Here is a 20,475-nt window from a genome sequence, read left to right on the forward strand (position 1 = left end):
ACAACCAACACTACGTTAAGAATTTCTACCTGGACTACCTGCTTCAGAGGCTCTACGCAATGACAATTCATAAACGCCCGACAAGCGATTGGCTTCGGGATTACGATATTGACCGGAGAAGAGATGTTTCAACGAACGTGGTCCGGTGCGTGCGTCGCGTCCGTAAATGACCATGCTGAGGTCTTTGGTAATGATGGCTGGGCGTGCGCAATTTTCGAGCTGTAAAAAGGGAAAGAGGAGAATGTGTTTTATTATTTTATGTATTCAGCGCATTGATATGTAACGTTTATTACATTTTGATGCAAGAAGAAGAGGATTTTATGTTGGGAAGCGCCAACTTGAGCAATTCAGCAAGTTCAGCGGAAACTAAAATGTGCCAATTAATAAATTTTATGCTTAAAAACGCATAAATGTGCATTTTTGATACCTAAGCAAGATATCAAGTAGGCTCGAGAGAATTTTTATAGGCTAAAAAGATTGCGGCAAGTAGATAATATTCAGCGGCCAACTATCGCAATTCAGCTCTATTTTTTACAATTCAGCTCATTTTAATAAAATTCAGCGCAAAGTTTATTAAATTTGCGCCAACTGCTTCAAAATTTTTACTATTGAGCGCATATTCAGCAGTCGTTTTCTAATTCAGCTCACACAACTTACCTCCAAATAAGCGCTCAAAGTTATATAGATGGTCTCGCCAGCTTGTGTCACGCGATTCAGCAAAGTAGAATTATGTAAGCTTGAATCCCAAGCAGCCTCAAAGCGATAGAACGAACGATCATCGCCGGGTACCTCCAAAGTCTCGCCAGGAAACAAGCCCAATGACAAAACACACGAGTCCTCATCCAAATCATCCGAAGATTCTGGTGTATTGCGTATGCGGCCAACAACCAATTCGCGTATATCACGCCATTTAACTTCGGCTGTGGGTTCGTGTACGATGGTAATGCGTATGCGTCGCTGTATGCCCTGGTGGAGCAAAAATAGACCGCGGCACGGAAGATCGTCGCTGTGTTCAACAACCTAAAGAAAAAAATAAATTAATTAAAACAGTATATTCATGCATAGTGAAGTAAATACCCACCGATGGCACATACTCGCCATTCGGTGCGAGCTCACATATTTCGAACCAAACCAAGACATCATGCTTAGCCAAAACTGTCGACGTGGATGGACATGGTAGTGGTCCAAATTTGGGACTACGCACCGGTTGGCTGATGGGAATGCTTGGCGGAAGCATGCGACGTGGTGGTGGACGCGAAACAAACTCCTGCTTGGCATCCTTATGCAAAGGATGAGTTTGATAATGTCCAAAGATCTTAAACATAATCGGTTGGGTCTTCAAATACTCAATGAACGACTTGGTAACGGGTACGGTAATCTGAAAGTGAGGAAGTGAGCGTAAATAATAGCATGCGCTACCGAATAGAAATAAAAAACTTGAGGGCACATACGTTTTGAACATGGTAGAAGCCGAGGGGAGCGCCAGATGCCGAGTTCTTGACTGGTTCGGTGGAGAAAGCCTCCTCATGACGATGCAAGAAGCTGTGTGTGGGCAAATAAGCGCATGAATTGAGCAAAATTTTCGTTTGAATTCAACTCAACCATTTCAACTTACTTGAACTGACAGAAGATGTCAGCGTATTCAGCGCCAATGCCGGTAGCCTGTAGTACGGTAACGCGGAATGTGAATTCCTTGCCGATTTCTAAATGCTCGCCAGGCTCTTCATTAGCCTCTTGACACTCAGAAGCTGAGTTGGAATCAATGCCGCGTCCGGAGTCAGCATCCTCGAGTTCTGGAATAAAGAGGTCCGTAAGCAATAAAATATGGCTATTTCGGTATGGGAAAAGAAAGAATCGAGTAACTCTGCACACCTTCAAGCTTGGTATCCAGTCCACCATTATCGATGTAACGCTGTACATCATCCTTCTCGTTCAGAGCGCGATACTTTGGCTTGGCATCGTCCTCATTGAATATCAAGCGTGCCGATTGTTTAACGCCATTGTTGAAGTCGATGGACTCCTCGTCCTGTGAAGCGAAAAGGAACGAGTTTCCGGCGAGAGTTAGAGCGAGTTTAACGAAACAAAATTGCTTTTATATAACTTACCAATACCGGTTGCACAGCTACACGCAAGTAACCGCGCACATCGCCCCGCTCATTGACAATCGCCACTTTGTGTACCAGTGGCACGGGATATAGTAAGTTGCTGAGATAAATGAAAGAACGTCCCACCATGCGGAACCAAGGGAAACGATCATAGAATGGATCACCGCCAGTCAAACTTTCGACATTATAATCCGGTGAAGTGGGACTGAGTTCAGCCTCATTGTGATACATTTCGCGCATCAGCTCCAAGCGTTGCCTAAAGAGAGTGAATGAAAATGAAGAAGGTCGTGAAGAGATTACTGTTGTTGCAGAAATTTCAGAGCTAAAAATTTGCAAGCTGGTGCATTAAAGGCGCAAAAGAGTAAAAAAAACCAAGCATTTAATGCAAATAAAGTGAAACACACATCAAAGATTATGTCAGTAATGTGATGCCGATTCGAAGTTTGAGGGCTGGAAATGTTCCTTAAATAATTATTTTTTTTTTTTGTGAAAATTTTTTAACTTTAATCTATATGTACTTAGTATTAATTTGAGTTTAAAAAATTTCCGTTTTCTTCATTTTGGTACATTGAACTAGTGAAACATTTGTTTTTTTTTGTTTTTTCTTTTAATGCATTGAACTTGTGAAACATCTGAGTTTTTTCCTTTTAATACATTGAACTTGTGAAACACTTGTGACTAAAATATCGTAATCAGCAACTGATGTCATTCCTCAAAGGCACATTTACATATATTCTTAGTTATATACCTAAATGCATAAATACATATTTTTTTACAAAATAAGCAGTTTATTTGAAATGCAATATTCAAGAAATAAGACAAAATCATGCAAGTAGTACATACTAAAACTTAATAATGAGTACCCAATCACGAGACTAAAGCCCGAGTAATGCTTAAATTGTACATGTCAACCTAACTAAACTCAATTTAGGACTTCTCTAATGCCATTCAATCATTTCTATGGGTTTAATAACCACACCAGACGGCTTCCTAAAATGTATGTAGTTAGAATAACCTTAGTGCTTTCTTTGTTACCAATTGTCGAATGCATGTGGAGCAATGTAAGGACCGAAGGTAAAATTACCAATAATTTTTCAGTTAATTAAAAAACATTTACCCGCTAAGCTGACTAAGCAGCGTAGTCATTTGGGCTTTAGAAAGTTAATATGGCACAAGTTCTTACCGATGACTACCTCGCTTCTTAATCTTTCTAAACATTTCGGGTTCCATGAATCATTTCTACCTAACTCTATGCTAAGAAAGATTCTCATTTCGGCCACCACGAAAGCTTTCTACTTAACTCTATCTCAAAGAGAAAGCTCCTTATTTGTGTAAAGCATCGCATAGAAGGTATTTTATTTTCAAGTAAATAGGACGAGTTCGGCCATACATGTTGACGTCCGGCTCTTTTTCACCTACTCGTTTTGAGCTCAATCTCCGATTTTTCGATATCGGCAATATGTGCTGTATCTTATAGAATAAATAGCCTATATACGGGGCGATATCTTTTCTCTCCAGTCGCGCAGGTGCCGTCTTACATGTCGGAGAAACAAATAATTTTGAAGAAGCACATTGCTGGAATAGTTAAAACGGTGACATCCCGAGAGCAACTTCTTTGGTAATAGGGTATTGAGTTCTCTTACTGCCGCAATGACAGCCAAGCTGCACTTAAGGCATTGGCCAGCCCTCTAACTACTTCCGAACTAATTCGGCAATGCAAGTCTCGACTAAATTATGTTGAAAAAACATATCGAGCTTGCTTTACTCGGGGTTTGAGGTTGCTCGGGAGTACCTGGCAATGAGAAACGCGACCATTGGGACAGAGATGGCTCAGACCAGACATTCCTCGGTACTTAACCCCTTATATTACTCCCATTTTCGGCCATCGCAGCCACCGTCGGAAACTGTGTGAATATTTCGTTCAGCAATGACTGAGTGCTGAGTGGTTCCGACAAAAAAGTCTACGTGTTTCACAATACATATCCTCTTAGCCATTTAACGGAGATATAAAAACAACGGCTCACTCACAAAGCCGATAGAAATAAGCTTAGAGAAAGAGTTTATGGATCCCGAAACAACTAAAGTTATCAAAGTTAGGTCCCATTATAGGGAATCGGCTTTGGTGCTCGTGCGCGAATAAGTTTCCGAACATTACAGACGAATATTAAACTAAAAAATACACACAAAGAAGCATATGATGTCCAAACGATTACATATGTAAATAAAAAACAACAAAAAATATCCGCATATCAAGCAAGAGCTTTCAAAGTACTCAAATATAACAAATGTGAAAATAAAAACCTCATTGTATCGAAAATGAAAGCAGACCTAGATGGAATTAGATTGACCAATGACAAGCGCGATGGTGAGCCACCGGGTGGACCAGCTTTCTTCGGACTCGTACGATTCACTTGCGATAAGTTGTCGTTTATAGGCGCCAACAGCGACGAAGCCGATGACGATGATGTAGTGTTAGCGTGTACTTGTCGTTGGGATTGGGGGTATGCAAGAAGAGAGGAGGTCTCAGGATTGGGAGCGAAAAATGAGCTGTAGTTCGACGAGACAGTTGTGGTAGTGTGTGGTATGATGCCATCGTATTGTAGATCTTCAGTCGAAATAAGAGCGCTTTCGCCGCACAGCGAGGTCGTATCGTAGAGCATAGATGATGGTGGACTCTCGACATTGTAAATTTGACGCATCAACTCCAAGCGATAGCTGGTGGTTGGCGAGCGATGTAAGCGTTTTAGAGTGTGTAAGTGTTGTATTTTTGTTTTGAGGAGGCAGGGTTGGAGGGGTGGTACGGAAAATGTGTGGGAGAAGGTTATGAGCGGTTAAGGAGAGGTGAGAAGGGGAAAATAACAAATACAAATATATAAAATTTTGTTAGTAAAGCTTAAGCTATATATGCTAGGGTTTCTTAAAGGTTAATAAGGGTAATGATTAGCTAGAGAGTGAGAGAGAGATGTGAAATGAGCGTGAATGCTGTGCGCTGCGTTAATGGTGGTAGCTTTCTAGTTATTTCATAACTACACAATGATGGAAAATCTATGTTTGTGTTTTGTAAAATATTTTAAATAATTAATAAAAAATTTAGCTATTTAGCTTTAAGCGTTCAAAAATATTTTTCAGTACATTTTTTAGTTTTATTTGTGCAAATCAAACAACCACCATGCACGTTCCAAAACAAAAAAACTGTGAAATTGAATTGCTGACCGAAAATAAAATAGAGAATTCCTAGCTTCACTCGCTTAAAATGCCTTTGAGGACAAAAAAATGCTAGAATTTTTAATAACAAAACTAGTGCTATATTTCATTCAAGTAACATAAAAAAAGTTGTATGCCAAAAACAATGATTGTGATTTCGAAAACTCAAAGTCATGTGTGAAGACACTGAACTAACTTTTAATTAAATTTCTTTTTTTTCAAAAGTTTAAAAAAATGCACCACTTACCGCAATTTCTCCAACGACCAGTAGTGTGTAGCACCATTTTTGGTGTCGGTTACCTCTACAGCCACAATGGTTTTCGAAACTGGTGGTGCGCCAAATTCATCCTCGTTCTGCAGTGGCGAAGCGGGTGATGCCAGCTCAGGTGGTAGCGGAGAGTAGAGTGTGTCGGTGAGAAGTGTGAATTGGAATTGCACCTGTTACGATGGAGGGGTAGAACACCGTCAAAATTTATAAATCAAAAAACAGTTACTTTCCATTTCAAACCCACCTTCTTTTTCAACTCCACCGATATGGCGTTAGCCTCCTTCAAGAATATAGCATTACCCCAGAGATCATCGCGCAATGAAGTGAATTGATGGTAGCGCCATTTACGGAATGCCCAAGCGGCTAAACCGGCCTCGCGTGCAGTCCAACATGATTCGTAGAGTGGATTGGCTGTAACGAAAAAAGTTCGGGAGCTGATGAAGTAGGGAGTTACTTAAACTCTCTGGAAACGTGGGGCAAATATTACGTCCCCTACAAAGGGACACAGAAGTCTTATGATAGCACTATACTGAATCCTCATTCATTCACTCCCCTTTAACCTTTCTTTGGCCATATTCTTGGACACTTTTTAACTCATACTTGCAAAAACTCAATAGCCTTTTACAGCGGAATGGGACCAAAAAAATGACAATTATCTAAAGCTGTGATTGTGCCTTAAGAATCCAGTAGCTAAGAGACTTTGCCGTTTTTTCTTACCATAAAAATGCTAATAAAATGGCTAAAACTGCGTTGAAAAAACAGGCTTTTTTGATGTACTTAACTTTTTATGGGCTTCAGTTTAAAGAATAATAAATTCCTCACTCATATTTTTCCAATTGCTTTCTTTCTCGATAAAACTAAATCCATTAAAAATAGCTTCCCGAAACTAATCGAAATGGGATGCTGTTATCCACCAATATAATTTTTCTAATTTTGATTTAAAAATTTTAAAGGGGGAAATTAAAAATAAAACTTTAATTTAAAAAATTTCAGCGAAGTTAACAACACTGATGTAACATTACGCCTCTCAAATTGTTTTGCTTCGTACAAGAACCTCTCAACTAAAATTTATTACAGTGTCTACTAAACTGTTTACAGTTTTCAGCTGCCTTGCACAGGCAAAGGGAGAGAAAGAGAGCGCTGACATGCTTGAGCACAACATGCGTGTATGACTCCCACTACGCAACTGGCCCTGTGGCGCAATGGATAACGCGTCTGACTACGGATCAGAAGATTCCAGGTTCGACTCCTGGCAGGGTCGCGCTCAATCGATTTTTTTATTTTTCTTTAACGAAATTTTTTACTTTATGCGCTGAAATTAAATCATTGGTACTTACTGTATAAATCCTCCTCTTGGTGGAAATCTTCAGGTGAATAGCTGCTATACATCGACATAGTCATCGATTGTTCTTCAACTTGTTTCTGTAACGCATCAATGCGTGCTTCATAGTTCTGAAAAAAAGGGGAAAAATTAATATTTATTAGCCTCTACCAGCTCACAGCTTCCCAACCTCCTGCCCACCACTCACCTTACGCTGCTCCTCGAACTGCTGATCGGCCTGCTGCTTTTCGCGCTTATACTGCTCCTCCAAATTATCCAAACGCTTCTGCATTTCCGCCTTCAAATCAATGCCCTGCTTTTCCAACAACTCACACTGTGCAAAATTCCAATCCACCTGTTGTGTATCCGCCTTCTCTATTTCATTCTCATTCTCCGCATTCTCAGTGATCTTTTCACGTAATTCACGCGCCTGTTCAGGGTTTGTGAAGCGGAATACATGATTCTTGCCAAGTATGACACGCGAGCCGGTCTTCAAAACCTCTGGCTCAACCAATTTACGTCCATTCAAGTAGACCAATGCATCTTTGTGCGGTATGAGCGTAACGGTACTACTGCGGTTTTCAAAAGTGCAATGCTCCTTCAAAATATGTGAGCCCGAGAGTTGTATGTCCTGTGGTACATTAGCCTCGTGTGTGCCCAAACGTGTAATGCCATCTTTGATATAGTACAAGAGGCATTCTGATAAATTTGGATCTTCGTTTAGATTGACCAAATGTGGCGTTTTCTTTGGTGAGAATACGCCTACAGTGTCACCGTCCTCCTTCACGGCTACACCCATTTCAGCGAAGATCGCCTCGCGTTGCAAACGGATCTCTTCGGTGCGCTTGAGTTTCTCCTCCCAAGTTTCGTTGAGTTCTAATGGAATAAGCATTTAGAGTATAAGAGTTTAAGGGCTCAATATATGTAAACTCTCTACTAGATTTATTAATTTTTCTCACCTGCAATTAATTTTTCGCTGGCCTGCAACTGATCCACTGCCATTTCAGTAGTTGAACCATTACGATTACGTGCCTTTGTTGGGGATTTTAGGGGACCACTGCCCGATTTAGTCATTTCATCTTCTAAATAACGAAAGGAAGATATTAGATATAAATGTTTAGTACTAATATTAATCCGTTATTGCAAAGCATATAGGTATTATGAAGCGTGCAAAGCGAAAGATTTGTTATGATTAAATAGATTTATAAATGAATATGTAGGTATGTGTGCAGGAGTAAGATATTGTAGAATATATATTGAAGTGCATCGATCGTGAACAGAGTACTGAGTGTTATAAAAATTAGTGTGTACTTTTAATCGCTGAAACATTCTGCCTTATCCTGAGTTTCGCCTGAAAAAAAAAATCACCCGAATGTTTGTCACCTAGCCCATAGTAAAACCATGGAAACCAAGAGTGAAAAGTGAATCGGTTCGGGGAAAATGAAACTCATGATAAGGCTGATTAAGAAACTATTCAATAGCCCAAAAACCATTCGTAATGCTAACCCTTACAAACTAGCTGTTACGTCCTAAAACAAAATACACACTTCTGGAAATCCAACAGAGCTGGCGGAAATAAATAGCCTGCAAAAAGCTCGTAACTCTGAAGAAATTAATAATGTACAGTGAAACCTCGATATAACAAACCTTGATAAAACGAAAAACTCAATATAACAAAATGTTTACTGCTACCTCTGAAAAAAAACTCGTTAAACTTTAGATATAACGAAGCATTTATCCAACAACTTCCACTTCTTTATAGTGAGTTTTCAGTCTATTTCCAACCAGTTATCGCGAGAAATTTACACACACTCATTTTCTGAAGTATTCAGCAGGCTATAATTGAGTGCACCAGCACTCACTTCTGGAAGAGAATGAGTGCAAAGCATCTTATCCATATTCAAGCCATACAAATTGTCAGGGAATGATGCGGTCTACCCTAGCCCGCTTTAGCAATAAATTAATCATTGGGCTCCAGTCCTCTCTAAACTCTACCGTGTCTCGACTCTGTGGGGTGAAATTATCAGCAGATTACCCTAGGTTAAAGTTATATTTTTTTACCGAGGTCTGGAAACCCCGAACATCTGCCTACGTTTTACCGATCAATCAGCCTAAGTTCCTTTTTCTTGAAAGACTCCCTGAACATCTTTGATCTGCACATCCGATAAGTCAGCCTAAGGCAAGCAAGCAAGTCCACAGAGACTGTCATTCATAGCCCATTGCGCTCGAATCAGTGGCTGTTATAAATGAAAACAAGCCACAATAAGTTGCTTCTAAGGGGATGTACATTTGTATACCAAATTTATAGATCACCATACTGAATAGGTAAGGTTTTCGATTGACAATTAATTATAAGGAAAAAGTAATCTATGATCTCGCTCTATTGCAGATCAAGCTCTCTGGAATACAGAGAACCCATGTAGAAAACCTAATGAGGATCAAAACTTGAAAATAGAAAAACTGTAACTGGTATACTAGTTGAGATGGACTTCAACAAAGAAAAATTTAACTAATGGCATAAAAAGTTTAATATCCACTTTCTGACTCTTGTTAAGTTAAAATTCGTTTTAGCAAAAATAACTTAAAAAGTTCAGATGTTGAGCTGACATCCGCTCCGGACCCACAATAAACCTAATCTCAATTCATTTTTCAATAGTTTTAAGGTTCTAATTATGGATAATGCTACACCACTCTCTTATTCTTATTTTAATATTTCAAAATTTAAATTGCTTCTAGGTAGTTCAAAGCGTTGTAATCAATATATTTTTGTACTCTGCTCACAATCAGATATACAAAATTGAAAATAAACAAGCAGAATACATATTTTTGTAATTCACTGTGACCAATTTGTGCAAAATTAACGATTCATGTAGAAAAATCAAAGCAGCCAGTTGAGGAAATCAGATTTTATTGTGCATGGTGGGTTTGTTATAAATCATGAGGTATGTAAATGTGTATTTGAAGACTTATATGTTTAGTGAGTTAAGCCAGGTTTTTAATGCCCATTAAATGACAAAAATTTTAATCACAATTTTTATTTGGCATTCAATGTTCAGTAGAAATTCGGCATTATACGAGTAGTAACGTGAAAAATGTGATTAATGTGTATGTATATACATATTTTGACTTACATTATAAAGTGGCGGAAGCGCAAAAATAATTTAAACAAAAAGAAACTACGCTGGACAGTACAATTTGTATTGATCGAAAATAAAATTTTACAAACACACAGTTATTTGTAAACAGAATTGGTGGTCATAAAAATAGCAAAATTTCATTAACTTTTTTAGAAGTACTTAAGAGCGATATGAAAATTTGCCGCGCTTTGTCCCATACAACAGTAATTTCGATGCCGGCTGGAGTCGATGAAGGGACCCGTGCTATACCGATTACAATATGTAGTTTTACTCCACAGGTTTCAACTACATATCGAGCCCTAACCGCCAAAATAACGTAAGCGACAATTTTTTCAAAATTTTCTTTTTGATGCAGAAATATTCCTATAGCATCTAGATGCACTTCTGCATCAAAAAGAAAATTTTGGAAAAAATGTCGCTTACGTTATTTTGGCGGTTAGGGCTCGATGTGTACAAATCCCTTTCAGGCCTGAATTCTTTTGGTTTCACATGAGTGGTCTGGCCCTGCCATTTTGTTTTTTTTTGCCAGAAAACTCAGCATCGACTTTGTCCGCTCATTTAGGATGGGGATTATTTTTAGGCAGGTTGTAAAGATTCTGGAGAGCGCAAGGCATAGTGTGGCCTTTGATGCTTATAGATGGACGGGATGGATTATGTACAGTCCCATACGTAGGTGTAGGTGGTTAGGTTGAAAGCCAGCCAGGGTAGCCTTACTAACATTAAAAAAAAATGCGGTACTGCCCGAGGTACGCCTTTCAGTTTTCTATCACTATAATTTTTTGTAGGTAGGCCCTTCTGGCTCTCATACGCTCATATATATGATGAGTTTTGGAACGAACTTCTGTCATCCCATTTATTTTCGGACCATACCGGTTTTTCCATGAAAAATTACAAATAGTATTTTTAAGGGTAGTGCTTATTTTATGACCACCACCGTAGGTACTTTAGAGTGCCTCACCAAAAAAAGTGGCGGTTACCACTAGAGTTATAAAAATTATTATATTTTAGGACTCTCGTCAAAATATTTCGGAATTTTTTTTCATAAAAAACTCGATTTGCAGAGGAATTTTTAAAATCGGTCCACCTCATGTAAAAATTAATATTTTTCCTAAATATTTTCGCGTTGGCCTTAAAATATAATAAGTTTTATTATTTTTTTTTTATACGGAGAGTGATGCACTCTAATGTATGTACACTTGTGTCCAATCTAGCAAATATTTTCATACAAACAGCTGTCATTCAGTACTGTTACTCAGAAAAAAATCCAAAAAACAACAAGCAGAGTTGAGATTACGAGAACAAGTACGAATATACATACATACAAATATGTATTTCAAAAATATATGTAGTATTTGTGGTTATATTTATGTAAGCACAAAGAATAATTGAGTACATATACAAAATATATTGGCGTATTAGGAAGCAGGACAATTTCACAACAATTTAGTGGTTTTTTGCAAAATTTTTAAAATTTTCACCAACACGCACACACATACACAGCTAATTGCACAACTATACACAAGAGTTAAATGGATCCAAAAACCAAAAGCAAAACGTGAACTTTTTTATTTTAATAATTCTTCACAAAAGTTTTGTTACTTTTACATTGTTTACTGTGCATGTGCGTGCGTGCGTGTATGCATTTGTTGTTGCTGTAATTTTGCTTATTTTTCTGACACATAATTAATTTTGTGGTTGCGGTTGCATAAAATTGCATTTCAGTTACGAGTAATTAATTGAATTTGTTTTTTTGCAAAGCTTTGCATAATTTTATTAAAAAAAAAATTGCATCATTACTATTTTTATTCATTTTATTTTTTTTTCAATTTGCTACTTACTATTCGGGTCGCGCTTCTCACAAACCACTTTACCATCGGGCCCTAAATGAAAATATGTATAGACTATATAGCAGCTCAATTATTTTGACGTTGATTTTTATGTTTAAACTAATTAAATTCGAGTTACAGAATTCAATTAACTTTATGCAAATGATTTGTGATTTTTTTTTAACAGCTTATTTTTATAAATGAATTTTTGAACATGTTTGTAGCTAAAATTAGAAGCGTTCGAATAAATTCGGCGAGCATTGATTTGATGGGATTTTTTAATTTCATTTTTATGAAAAAATAATTGTGAATAATTTTTTAAGTTATTGCATACGTAGGTTAGTAGGTTAGTAGTTTCTACAAATTTTTGGAAAATTAGTGCATTTCTAATTCGATTTAATTCGACTATACAGAATTTAACTTAATTTTTAATAAAAAGAAAAAAGCTAAAATGCATGCCACGCTTACCTTCTTGCACTTCAATACCCTCGGCCTTCAAGAGATCGCGCAACTTTTGAATCTCTTCTTTGAGTTCGCGTATAAGCTTGGCATTGGCATCCTCGTTGACGATGGCCTTGCAAACGATCTGTTTGGCGCGATCGGCGTAGCTGGAAGAGTAAGGAAGAGAAACAAACAAAAATTATTTAATTGTAAAAATAAAAAAAAAAATAAAAAAATATTTTGCCATTCTTTGCTTAAAAATTTTGAAAATTTAAATTTTTTTTAAATGTCTTTTAAATATTTTTCTACTTCAGAAAAAAGAAGTTTCCGGAAATTAAAATTGTATTAAAAAATTGTATTCGAGTAAGTAAAAAAAAAAAAACAATTAATTTAAAATTATTAAATTTCAAAAATTATTTAGTTTTGGAACCAAAATTTGTTATTCAACAATTTTATTTAGCTTGAGGTCTTTTCAAACAAAAATTTTTGTGGAGAAACAACAATCTACATATGATAGAAGTTATAGCCACATCTGCTCCTCAGTTTCGAATTCGCTGAGATTTGAACCAATGTCTCCGGCTTACAAACCAGTGGTATACCCACTGAGATCTTCATTAAGAAACCCATCAATACAATTTTTGAATATAAAAAAAAAATTTATAAAAATTTTAAAATTCTGAAATTACTAAGATTAAGATCTTAAAATATTTTTCAACTTTAGTTTTTTATTAAAAAATATGTTTATACGTAATTTTATTTTTTAACTATAAAAGAAAATTTAAAAAACTAAAATTTTAATTCTTTAACAAAAAAATATTGTAGTTTTTGTAAACTTATGCTAATTCTGAAATTTAAAATGATTTATGTAGATATGTCCATACATATTAACATAAGACTGTAGCGGAAAAAAGTTCACCCTACTCAGGGCTAAAGTATTTTTACAAGGCAGTTTCGAAAAAAAATTTTGGCCAAACATAGGGGTTGTCTTTTCACATTCATACCTGCGGCATCTACAATCGGATCTTAAAGTATGTCTCAAGGATATAATTTTTTCGCTTCGAAGTTCATTGACTTCAATTACGCGATCTAGTATGTACTTGCCCACCAGTTCTCAGTTCTTATCTCCCTAACCTACCACCCTAATGTCAGTAAATTAAAGATCACCAAAAATCATTAAACTTTCGCTAAACAAATTTTTTATTGCCGTATGTCACAAAAAAATTTAAAAACAACCCCTAGGTTCGACCAAAAAAAGTGTTTGATATTGCCTTGCAAAAATATTTTAGACACAGGGATGTACAGCGAACTTAATTATTTGCCTTTAAGGTTGTACGCTCTAATGTACATATGTACATATGTAATTTTCATCTCATACTCACCGCAATGTGCTCAATGTTTCATCATAGTTAATATCGGCCGGTGAGATGGCAGCAATCATAGCTGTCTTAGAGTTGCCACCCAAATTTTCGCGCAATAGCCAGGTTAGCACAGAATCGCGGTAAGGTATAAAATCGGCTTTCTTTGATTTTTTGTTCTTAGATGCCTAGAAATTAGTTGATAAGAAAGTGTGAAAAAATTGTTACGCTTATTCGAACGTACGTATGACTGCACAGTGAGAAAATTGTATGAGTCATATGAGATTGTTAAAAAAATATTTTTCTTTTTGAATGTAATTAACTTTTTTAATTTTTAAAATGCTACTTTTATAGTTTCTCTAGTTTACAAAATTTATTGAATTTGGATTTTGATATTTTGTATCATTTTTTTTTTTTTAATTCCATTGGCCCAATGCATCATCAAAGCTGTCTTACTGGTACAAGCAGTAGTTCGTACGATACACTCGTCTACATCGGAGACAGTGGCTCTCTTAGTTCGGCGATGTCCGTTTCTACCAGTAAGCGGCTGCATTCCCTCTTCCATGACGTGCGATTGCATAGACTTGTTACAGGCCCGGATAATTTTATCCACAGTGGCGCTTAACTTTGTTTTGATATACCAGCGCTTACGTCGCCTGTGGATGGCGAGTCGATTTCCGCCAATAACGCGTCTTTATTCAAAGCGGAAAACATCAGCGAGTGCCGTTTTTGCTGGCGTTTTGGTATCGGGAGATTTAGGGTTCAATCAGGAACAATATGTATATGTATACTAATTATCGGAAAACTGTCTAGAACTGTTCGTGAATATTTTGCATTCATTATTCTTTCTGATACTGGAGTTATTAATAGGGTGGTCTTTTCGCACTCTGGTCTTCGGAATTTTGCTGTTAACAGTGTGTTGATATTTATTAGTCTGATTATAACGGTAATTTCTACCACCGGCCTATCTCTTCAGTTGGTACTGGGTATACCCCATTACAGACATATCTCGAACACAGTCCTCGATGTTGTCTAGCTTGTTATGAATTCCTCTGCGGACTCGCTTAGCGTTAATGGCCAGCTAATTAATGTTAGCCAGCTGCAGCGATAAAAACGAAGCCGTTACCCTTTCCATTACAGCTCGTGTTTAGATTGTTTCCTGGTGAGGACCATGTTGCCGCTGTTCCAGTACTATCGCCAAGCCAAAAATTGCTGCTCTTCTGCTTTTATTGTTCGCTATTTATAACCGCGTCGTAGAATGCTACTCTCGCTAGCCCAAAAATCATTCTGTTTCTAAGCTTATTTCATACATGTATCGGTCTACGTACATACAATCCCCTTCTGGGGTACTTATTCCGTCATAGCAAGCCCGGTGGAAGCTGGGGACATTTAGTTAAATGACAGCGACTACTCGCCCTACCCACGTAGTTTCATAGAGCGCATATGCCTTTGTTTTTGCTAAAACAAACTTCTCTACCGCTCTTGTCGGGGGTTGAATTTGTTTATAATTATTTTTATTTTTTTCTACGCGTGCTTAAAATATTTTTGCTCAAACTTTTTAATTTTCCAACGAGCTGTGACTCCAGGTGGCGCCGGCTTAGCCAAAATTTGATTCGTTAAATTTAATTTAGTTTTACAATTTTGTTTTTTATTTTGATTTTATTTTACATTATATTAAATTATTTTATTCTAGGAATGTGAATAATTTTTGCTCAAACTTTTATTTTATTTTTTTTTTTCATTTTTATTGTATAAATCTCTCTAGCCAATTAAACAAAATATTTCAAATTTTTCATAAAAATTCATTCAAAAAATTTTTAAAAAAATTCTCAATACTTACAGACTGTTAACGTTTTATTATTTGCCATTAAATATTTTTATTGCGAAAATGTTATCGAATTTTGAAAATTCGCGCGTGCAAAAACGGTTTTTTTCGAAGTTTTTGAAATTTCCAATTTTTGAGTATTTTTAATGTTTTTTTTTTGTTTTGGTGCAAAATTGTGAAGCATTAAATGGATGAGAGATAAATAAGAGCAAAAAAGGCATGTGAATAGTAAAAGCTTCAAAAATTACTGACTGTTTTTTCACTTGAGAGAAAATTATATTTTTCCTTAAAAAAATAAACTTACGATTTCAGCCAAAGCCGAGATAACTTTTCCCAGTGTAGTCAAAGATTTATTAATATTAGCGCCCTCCTTTAGTCGTGTGCCTTTGGCGCCAGTCGAATCAGCGCGTTCGGAGCCAGCCAAATCAACCAAACTAATTTTGGAAACCTTCTCGGTGGTGAGATCGGTCATATTATCGTGACGACGTTGGGTAAAGAAAATGGTGAATACCGCATGAGAGCGAGAACTGGTCTCATTCATGTTGGTAGCGGCGACGGTGCTGATGGAGAAAAGAGAGAGAGGTGTGTGTTAGGTAGATAGAGATAAAAAGTGAATAAGATACTAAAATTAATGACTATGAAGAAAAAAGTGAGTTAAACTGAATTACAAAAAAAGAATTGAACTAAATTAAATTGAATTGAATTACATTGAATTGGAATCGCATTGAATTACTTTTCATTGCGTTAAACTGAATTGAATAGAATTGGATCTGAATTCTATAGAATTGAGCTGAATTAAATTGAATTTAATTTAGTTGAATTAAATTGAAATGAGAACAATTTCATCTCCATTAAATCGAATTGTATTGACTTGCAGTGAGTTTCAAGAATATAATTTATTTAAAAGTAAATAATTAAATTTTAATTAAAAATATATTTAGCATTTACAATACAAAAAAAAAATATGGCAATTATCACCTACCGCGCCTTGTTGCCCTCATCGATGAGATCGTGTATGTCCTGATAATCAGTCACCGCCAACTTGGATAAGTCCTCCACATATGGACCGAGCAATGGATGCTCACGTACGCGCAAGTTGCCTTTATTCTTTGGATTTAATAAATCGCGTACACGTTCACAATAGATTTCCATATAGGAAACCTCAACCTGAATGCACAGAAGGATAGAATAAATAGTAGAGCAAAAAAAGAAATAGTGTTGAACAAAGGCATGAATTGATGATGAAAGCAAGAAAATTGTAATAAATGAGGGCACCAGCATTCATCAGTATGCCAAGCGACAATTCAAGCTGATGCTGTTACATGCGCAATATTGCAAAAATCTTGCTATTTTCATTTACTTTGCGGCTGACGGCGGACGAGCGTACACAGAGGAACTGCATATGTAAATCCTTTTTCACAAACACACACACACACGCACATACTATAGCACTGCCTGTTGTATGCTTACAAATGCATACATTTACTTATCTCCACTGAGACAACAATCATCATTTGCATTCTAAAGAGATGAAATTCATTCAATACCAAGCCACACCAAACTAAAGAAATCCACTACACACACACACACACTGCTATTTGGACATCTTACACTTCACGTTGTTTCCCCTTTGCATTCGCTTCGCTGCACTTCACTACACATTTCACATCAGCTCACCTCACAACACTTTGTCACTTTTCACTTCACTTCACTACCTACACCTACATGCATACATACATTCACTACTCGTGCATAGTTTTCCTCAAGGCTTTCTTTCATCCTCAACCTCGCACTCAACTTACCGAATACTTGAGTTCACTTGTTTCCGTGTCGTGTATACGATTGAAGAGATCTTTACAAATCATCGGTATGATACCCTCTTGATGTTCCTCCTGCTTGCCCATCATTGTATAGGATTTGCCAGCACCGGTTTGACCGTAGGCGAATATGCATACGTTGTAGCCGTCGAAAGAGTGTTGCAGCATCTCCTCGCCAATGTCCTTGTAGACCATCTCTTGTGTAGAGAATTCGGGATCTCGTGGCTGTGGTGTTGTAGTAGCCGAAAACAAGGGGCGAGTGAGAGAAAGAAATGTAGAGTGAAAAAGGGTCAGAGACGCGTGTCAGGATGCGTATTACAATTAGAAAAGTGTTTTCATTTAATTAATTGTGTTGCACTTATAAATGTAAAAGTTAATGGCATTGTAGGCGAGTTTCGAATATGGTTTTTTTCTATTCTTTAATTCTTCTACTTACATTGTGCGACCAATAAGAGTAATCGAAATTGAAGCGTTTGATGGCTTCGCTGCTGTTTGGTGGTACTTTGGGATTTGTGATAGCTGAAAGGAGCAAATTGTGAAAGTTCGTATGAGAATATATTAAATCTAGCTTTAGAAATGATGCCGAACTTGCTGTGAATTGAAGTCGATTTAGAAAATCCTGCAGCGAAATCAGCTCTTAGGTTGTCGATGAATTTATGGAAGGAATCTTCGGGTACAGCTCGATGGCTAGGATAATTGCTTATAATACGGACAAAGTGACTGACTGGTCTAAAACCCTCACCCACCTTCTTTGCTTCCTACTAAGACGGTAGTGAGCATGAGTTTGTCCGCGGGCAAAGCTTCGCTCAAGCTTATAATAATAAATGTATAAAAAGCTCGAAAGAGATTTTCCCGCGGACAGGCCGGTGCCCACCATCGTGGTTAGAGTTCGACTGTAAAAGCTGAAAGCTACTCAGTTTAGAACCCGGATAGAACAGTGGCTTGTTCAGTACGTCCACCAGAATCGAGAGCTCCCACTTTGCGAGCGTACGGAGATCCCTAGACCGTGCCTGGTACACCCTCGGCCAGAAAGACCACGCAATGGCACATGTGCTGGCCAGTTCATCAGCCAAACAGCTTCTTGCGATATAACTATGGACTAGTACCCATACAAGTCTGACAAAAATAATATTCCGACAGGACTGAAAGTTAGTTAAGACATTCCCCAACAAGTTTCAGGCGTACGTAAGTTAGGCTAGGACTCCGATTGTCGCCTGGAGGTCTGAGTAGATGTAAACCTCTCTTACCGCCATCGTGCACAACAGCAACCAACTGATGGCTTACTGAATAGCTGAAACCTCCGCCAGAAAAACACTACAGTGATTTGTAAGCCTTAATTTAAGGTTTATAGAGAGCTCCCTGGTAAAGACTCTTCCACCCACCTTACCGTGAAGCTTCGACCCATCCTTGAAAAGGTTCACCGCTGCCTTCTTCCAACCACTACCCTCCGTCCACTCATCCCTTTATGGGATGTGCGTAGAGAAAGAGCTAGCCCCCGAGAATAAGATTTTCATATGGATTCTTATTTAATTCGCGGAACAACGTTGCAGGGGTCTAATGTAGAAATAATAATCTCCACTGTTTACTCCTCGAGTCAGTCGCCTTTTCTATTTCACAGTCTCGCTCGATCTTGAGAGGTAAAATACCTATAATAATTTATGAGCTCAGAACGATTTTATTTAAGAAAGTATAGCATCATCTGCATTGCTGCCCGGGACAAAGGTTTTCCAAGAACTCACTTAATTAGAAAACTCGACAAATTGAATAAAAATCTTCAATGAAAGTTTTGGTTCATAATTTAAAAGGACTTTCTTTTTAATTTTATTTTTTTTAAATATTTTGCATTCTGCTTTCCAGTTTTTAAATTTCTACACAAATATCAAACGCAGATTTGCAACAACTGAGCATGTTTTCAAACATGGCAGGCTTGTTAGACCGGGTCTACAGGTTGAGAGGTAAGGATTTTGGCGGATATTTTTTTCGTTTTGTCACTTCAAAAAATAGCCGCAGATTCTTCATAATTTTTTAAACCCTTTTTTTATTTTTGAGCTATTTTTTGAGGTACATCTCTTTACGATGATAAAAAATTCATAACATAGGTTTTTACTAAATTGTTTACCAAATAAATCTAAGCCAATATTTACATATGTAGTTCACATAATTTTTGTCATATTATTTATTTTTATTTTTATACTCACCGGTAGTAGCACCGTTCATTTCGATAATACATTTTGATTCCCGACCGATTTCACGCGAATTGAAGGGTCGCACTCGAACCGCCACCTTTACGGACGACATTTTGGCGGTGAGAGAGGCCCAAAGGCCTTAAATTACGCACTGGGAGCTGTAATGAAAAGAAAGTACAAAATGTGGGTTAGAAACAGTTGTAAATATGTATAAAAAAAACCGTTAAAAATTTTGAAAATTTCTTGATTAAAAGTGTTTGAGACCCTAAATGAAAAATATGAAAATTTTTTGAAAGAAGGAAAACAAATTTTTCAAATTAAAGTAGGAAATGCTTGGAGGGCTTTTCTAAGCCTGGCAATAGTTATTGTATTTAAAAAAGCTCAAAGCTTTCATTTACCCGTTCCATGGATTTGTCCATTATCTATATTGTCCACGTCAAAAAACCATTTTTATGTTCGGTTTGCAGCGTCTTTTTTTTTTTTTGAAATAACTTGCTCCCATGAAAAAGAAGAATAAAGCTGAATTTAATCCCTTTTTGATGCTGAACTTTGATTAAATGCCGGTGAAATGTCGATTACAAGCAAAAAACCCAAATTTGTTTTTGTTTATTTTTTCATCACTTTATCTCATTTACCTTAAAAAAAGGATTTCATGTTTATTCTAGCCTAGCCATTGAAAGAGTTAGGGAAATGCCTCTGTGTCCTTGCAAAGCATAATTGTGTTAAGTAGAAACTTTCATCGCGCAAATTGGCCCGGTATTTTGGGATTTGATCTGAGAAAAACGTCTGATTCAAGGCTTAAAATTCGGCCTAGTAAAAAAAAATCTTCTCAAATACTTCTGTCCCGGATAACACTAAAAGTTTTATAAGAATTCAATAATAAATTAAGAACTTTGTGCAGTTTTTTTAAATAAAAATGTGTACTTAGTTTTTCCAAAGAAAAAAAAACACGTATTAATGAAAATCCAATTCGTCTGAAGGATTCTACCC

The 20,475-nt window shown here is 36.9% G+C and overlaps 2 protein-coding genes and 1 non-coding gene across 19 annotated transcripts in view; 2 read left to right on the forward strand and 1 right to left on the reverse strand.

Moving 5' to 3' along the window:
- LOC118744797 (proton-coupled amino acid transporter-like protein CG1139) overlaps positions 1-20,475 on the forward strand; it is a gene marked incomplete in the record, with an annotated part of 239,955 nt that overhangs the window by 30,897 nt on the left and 188,583 nt on the right.
- LOC118744791 (kinesin-like protein unc-104) overlaps positions 1-20,475 on the reverse strand; it is a 94,233-nt gene that overhangs the window by 5,265 nt on the left and 68,493 nt on the right. For 7 of the 17 annotated variants that reach the window (XM_036478121.1, XM_036478116.1, XM_036478120.1 and 4 more), the window contains exons 3-24: positions 19,498-19,643; positions 17,736-17,818; positions 17,285-17,524; positions 16,465-16,649; positions 15,787-16,042; positions 15,498-15,500; positions 13,682-13,845; positions 12,330-12,469; positions 11,874-11,915; positions 7,858-7,980; positions 7,107-7,774; positions 6,915-7,029; positions 5,822-5,988; positions 5,557-5,747; positions 4,407-4,820; positions 2,106-2,361; positions 1,873-2,026; positions 1,616-1,793; positions 1,452-1,542; positions 1,082-1,378; positions 658-1,020; positions 30-219 (exon numbers count right to left, since the gene is read on the reverse strand). In XM_036478121.1, the coding sequence (XP_036334014.1) occupies positions 30-219; positions 658-1,020; positions 1,082-1,378; positions 1,452-1,542; positions 1,616-1,793; positions 1,873-2,026; positions 2,106-2,361; positions 4,407-4,820; positions 5,557-5,747; positions 5,822-5,988; positions 6,915-7,029; positions 7,107-7,774; positions 7,858-7,980; positions 11,874-11,915; positions 12,330-12,469; positions 13,682-13,845; positions 15,498-15,500; positions 15,787-16,042; positions 16,465-16,649; positions 17,285-17,524; positions 17,736-17,818; positions 19,498-19,597 (4,420 nt within the window). In that variant the 5' untranslated portion in view covers positions 19,598-19,643. Of the gene's footprint in view, positions 1-29; positions 220-657; positions 1,021-1,081; positions 1,379-1,451; positions 1,543-1,615; positions 1,794-1,872; positions 2,027-2,105; positions 2,362-4,406; positions 4,821-5,556; positions 5,748-5,821; positions 5,989-6,914; positions 7,030-7,106; positions 7,775-7,857; positions 7,981-11,873; positions 11,916-12,329; positions 12,470-13,681; positions 13,846-15,497; positions 15,501-15,786; positions 16,043-16,464; positions 16,650-17,284; positions 17,525-17,735; positions 17,819-19,497; positions 19,644-20,475 lie in introns of those variants that run through there. The other 10 variants (XM_036478123.1, XM_036478124.1, XM_036478122.1 and 7 more) reach the window with 10 other exon arrangements.
- On the forward strand, positions 6,766-6,838 carry Trnar-acg. Its single transcript has one exon. It is a non-coding gene; the product is annotated as a tRNA-Arg (tRNA).

This window comes from Rhagoletis pomonella, unplaced genomic scaffold (assembly GCF_013731165.1).
Source record: "Rhagoletis pomonella isolate Grant_MI unplaced genomic scaffold, Rhpom_1.0 Rhpom_scaffold_00008, whole genome shotgun sequence".
NCBI classification, from domain to species: Eukaryota; Metazoa; Arthropoda; class Insecta; order Diptera; family Tephritidae; genus Rhagoletis; species Rhagoletis pomonella.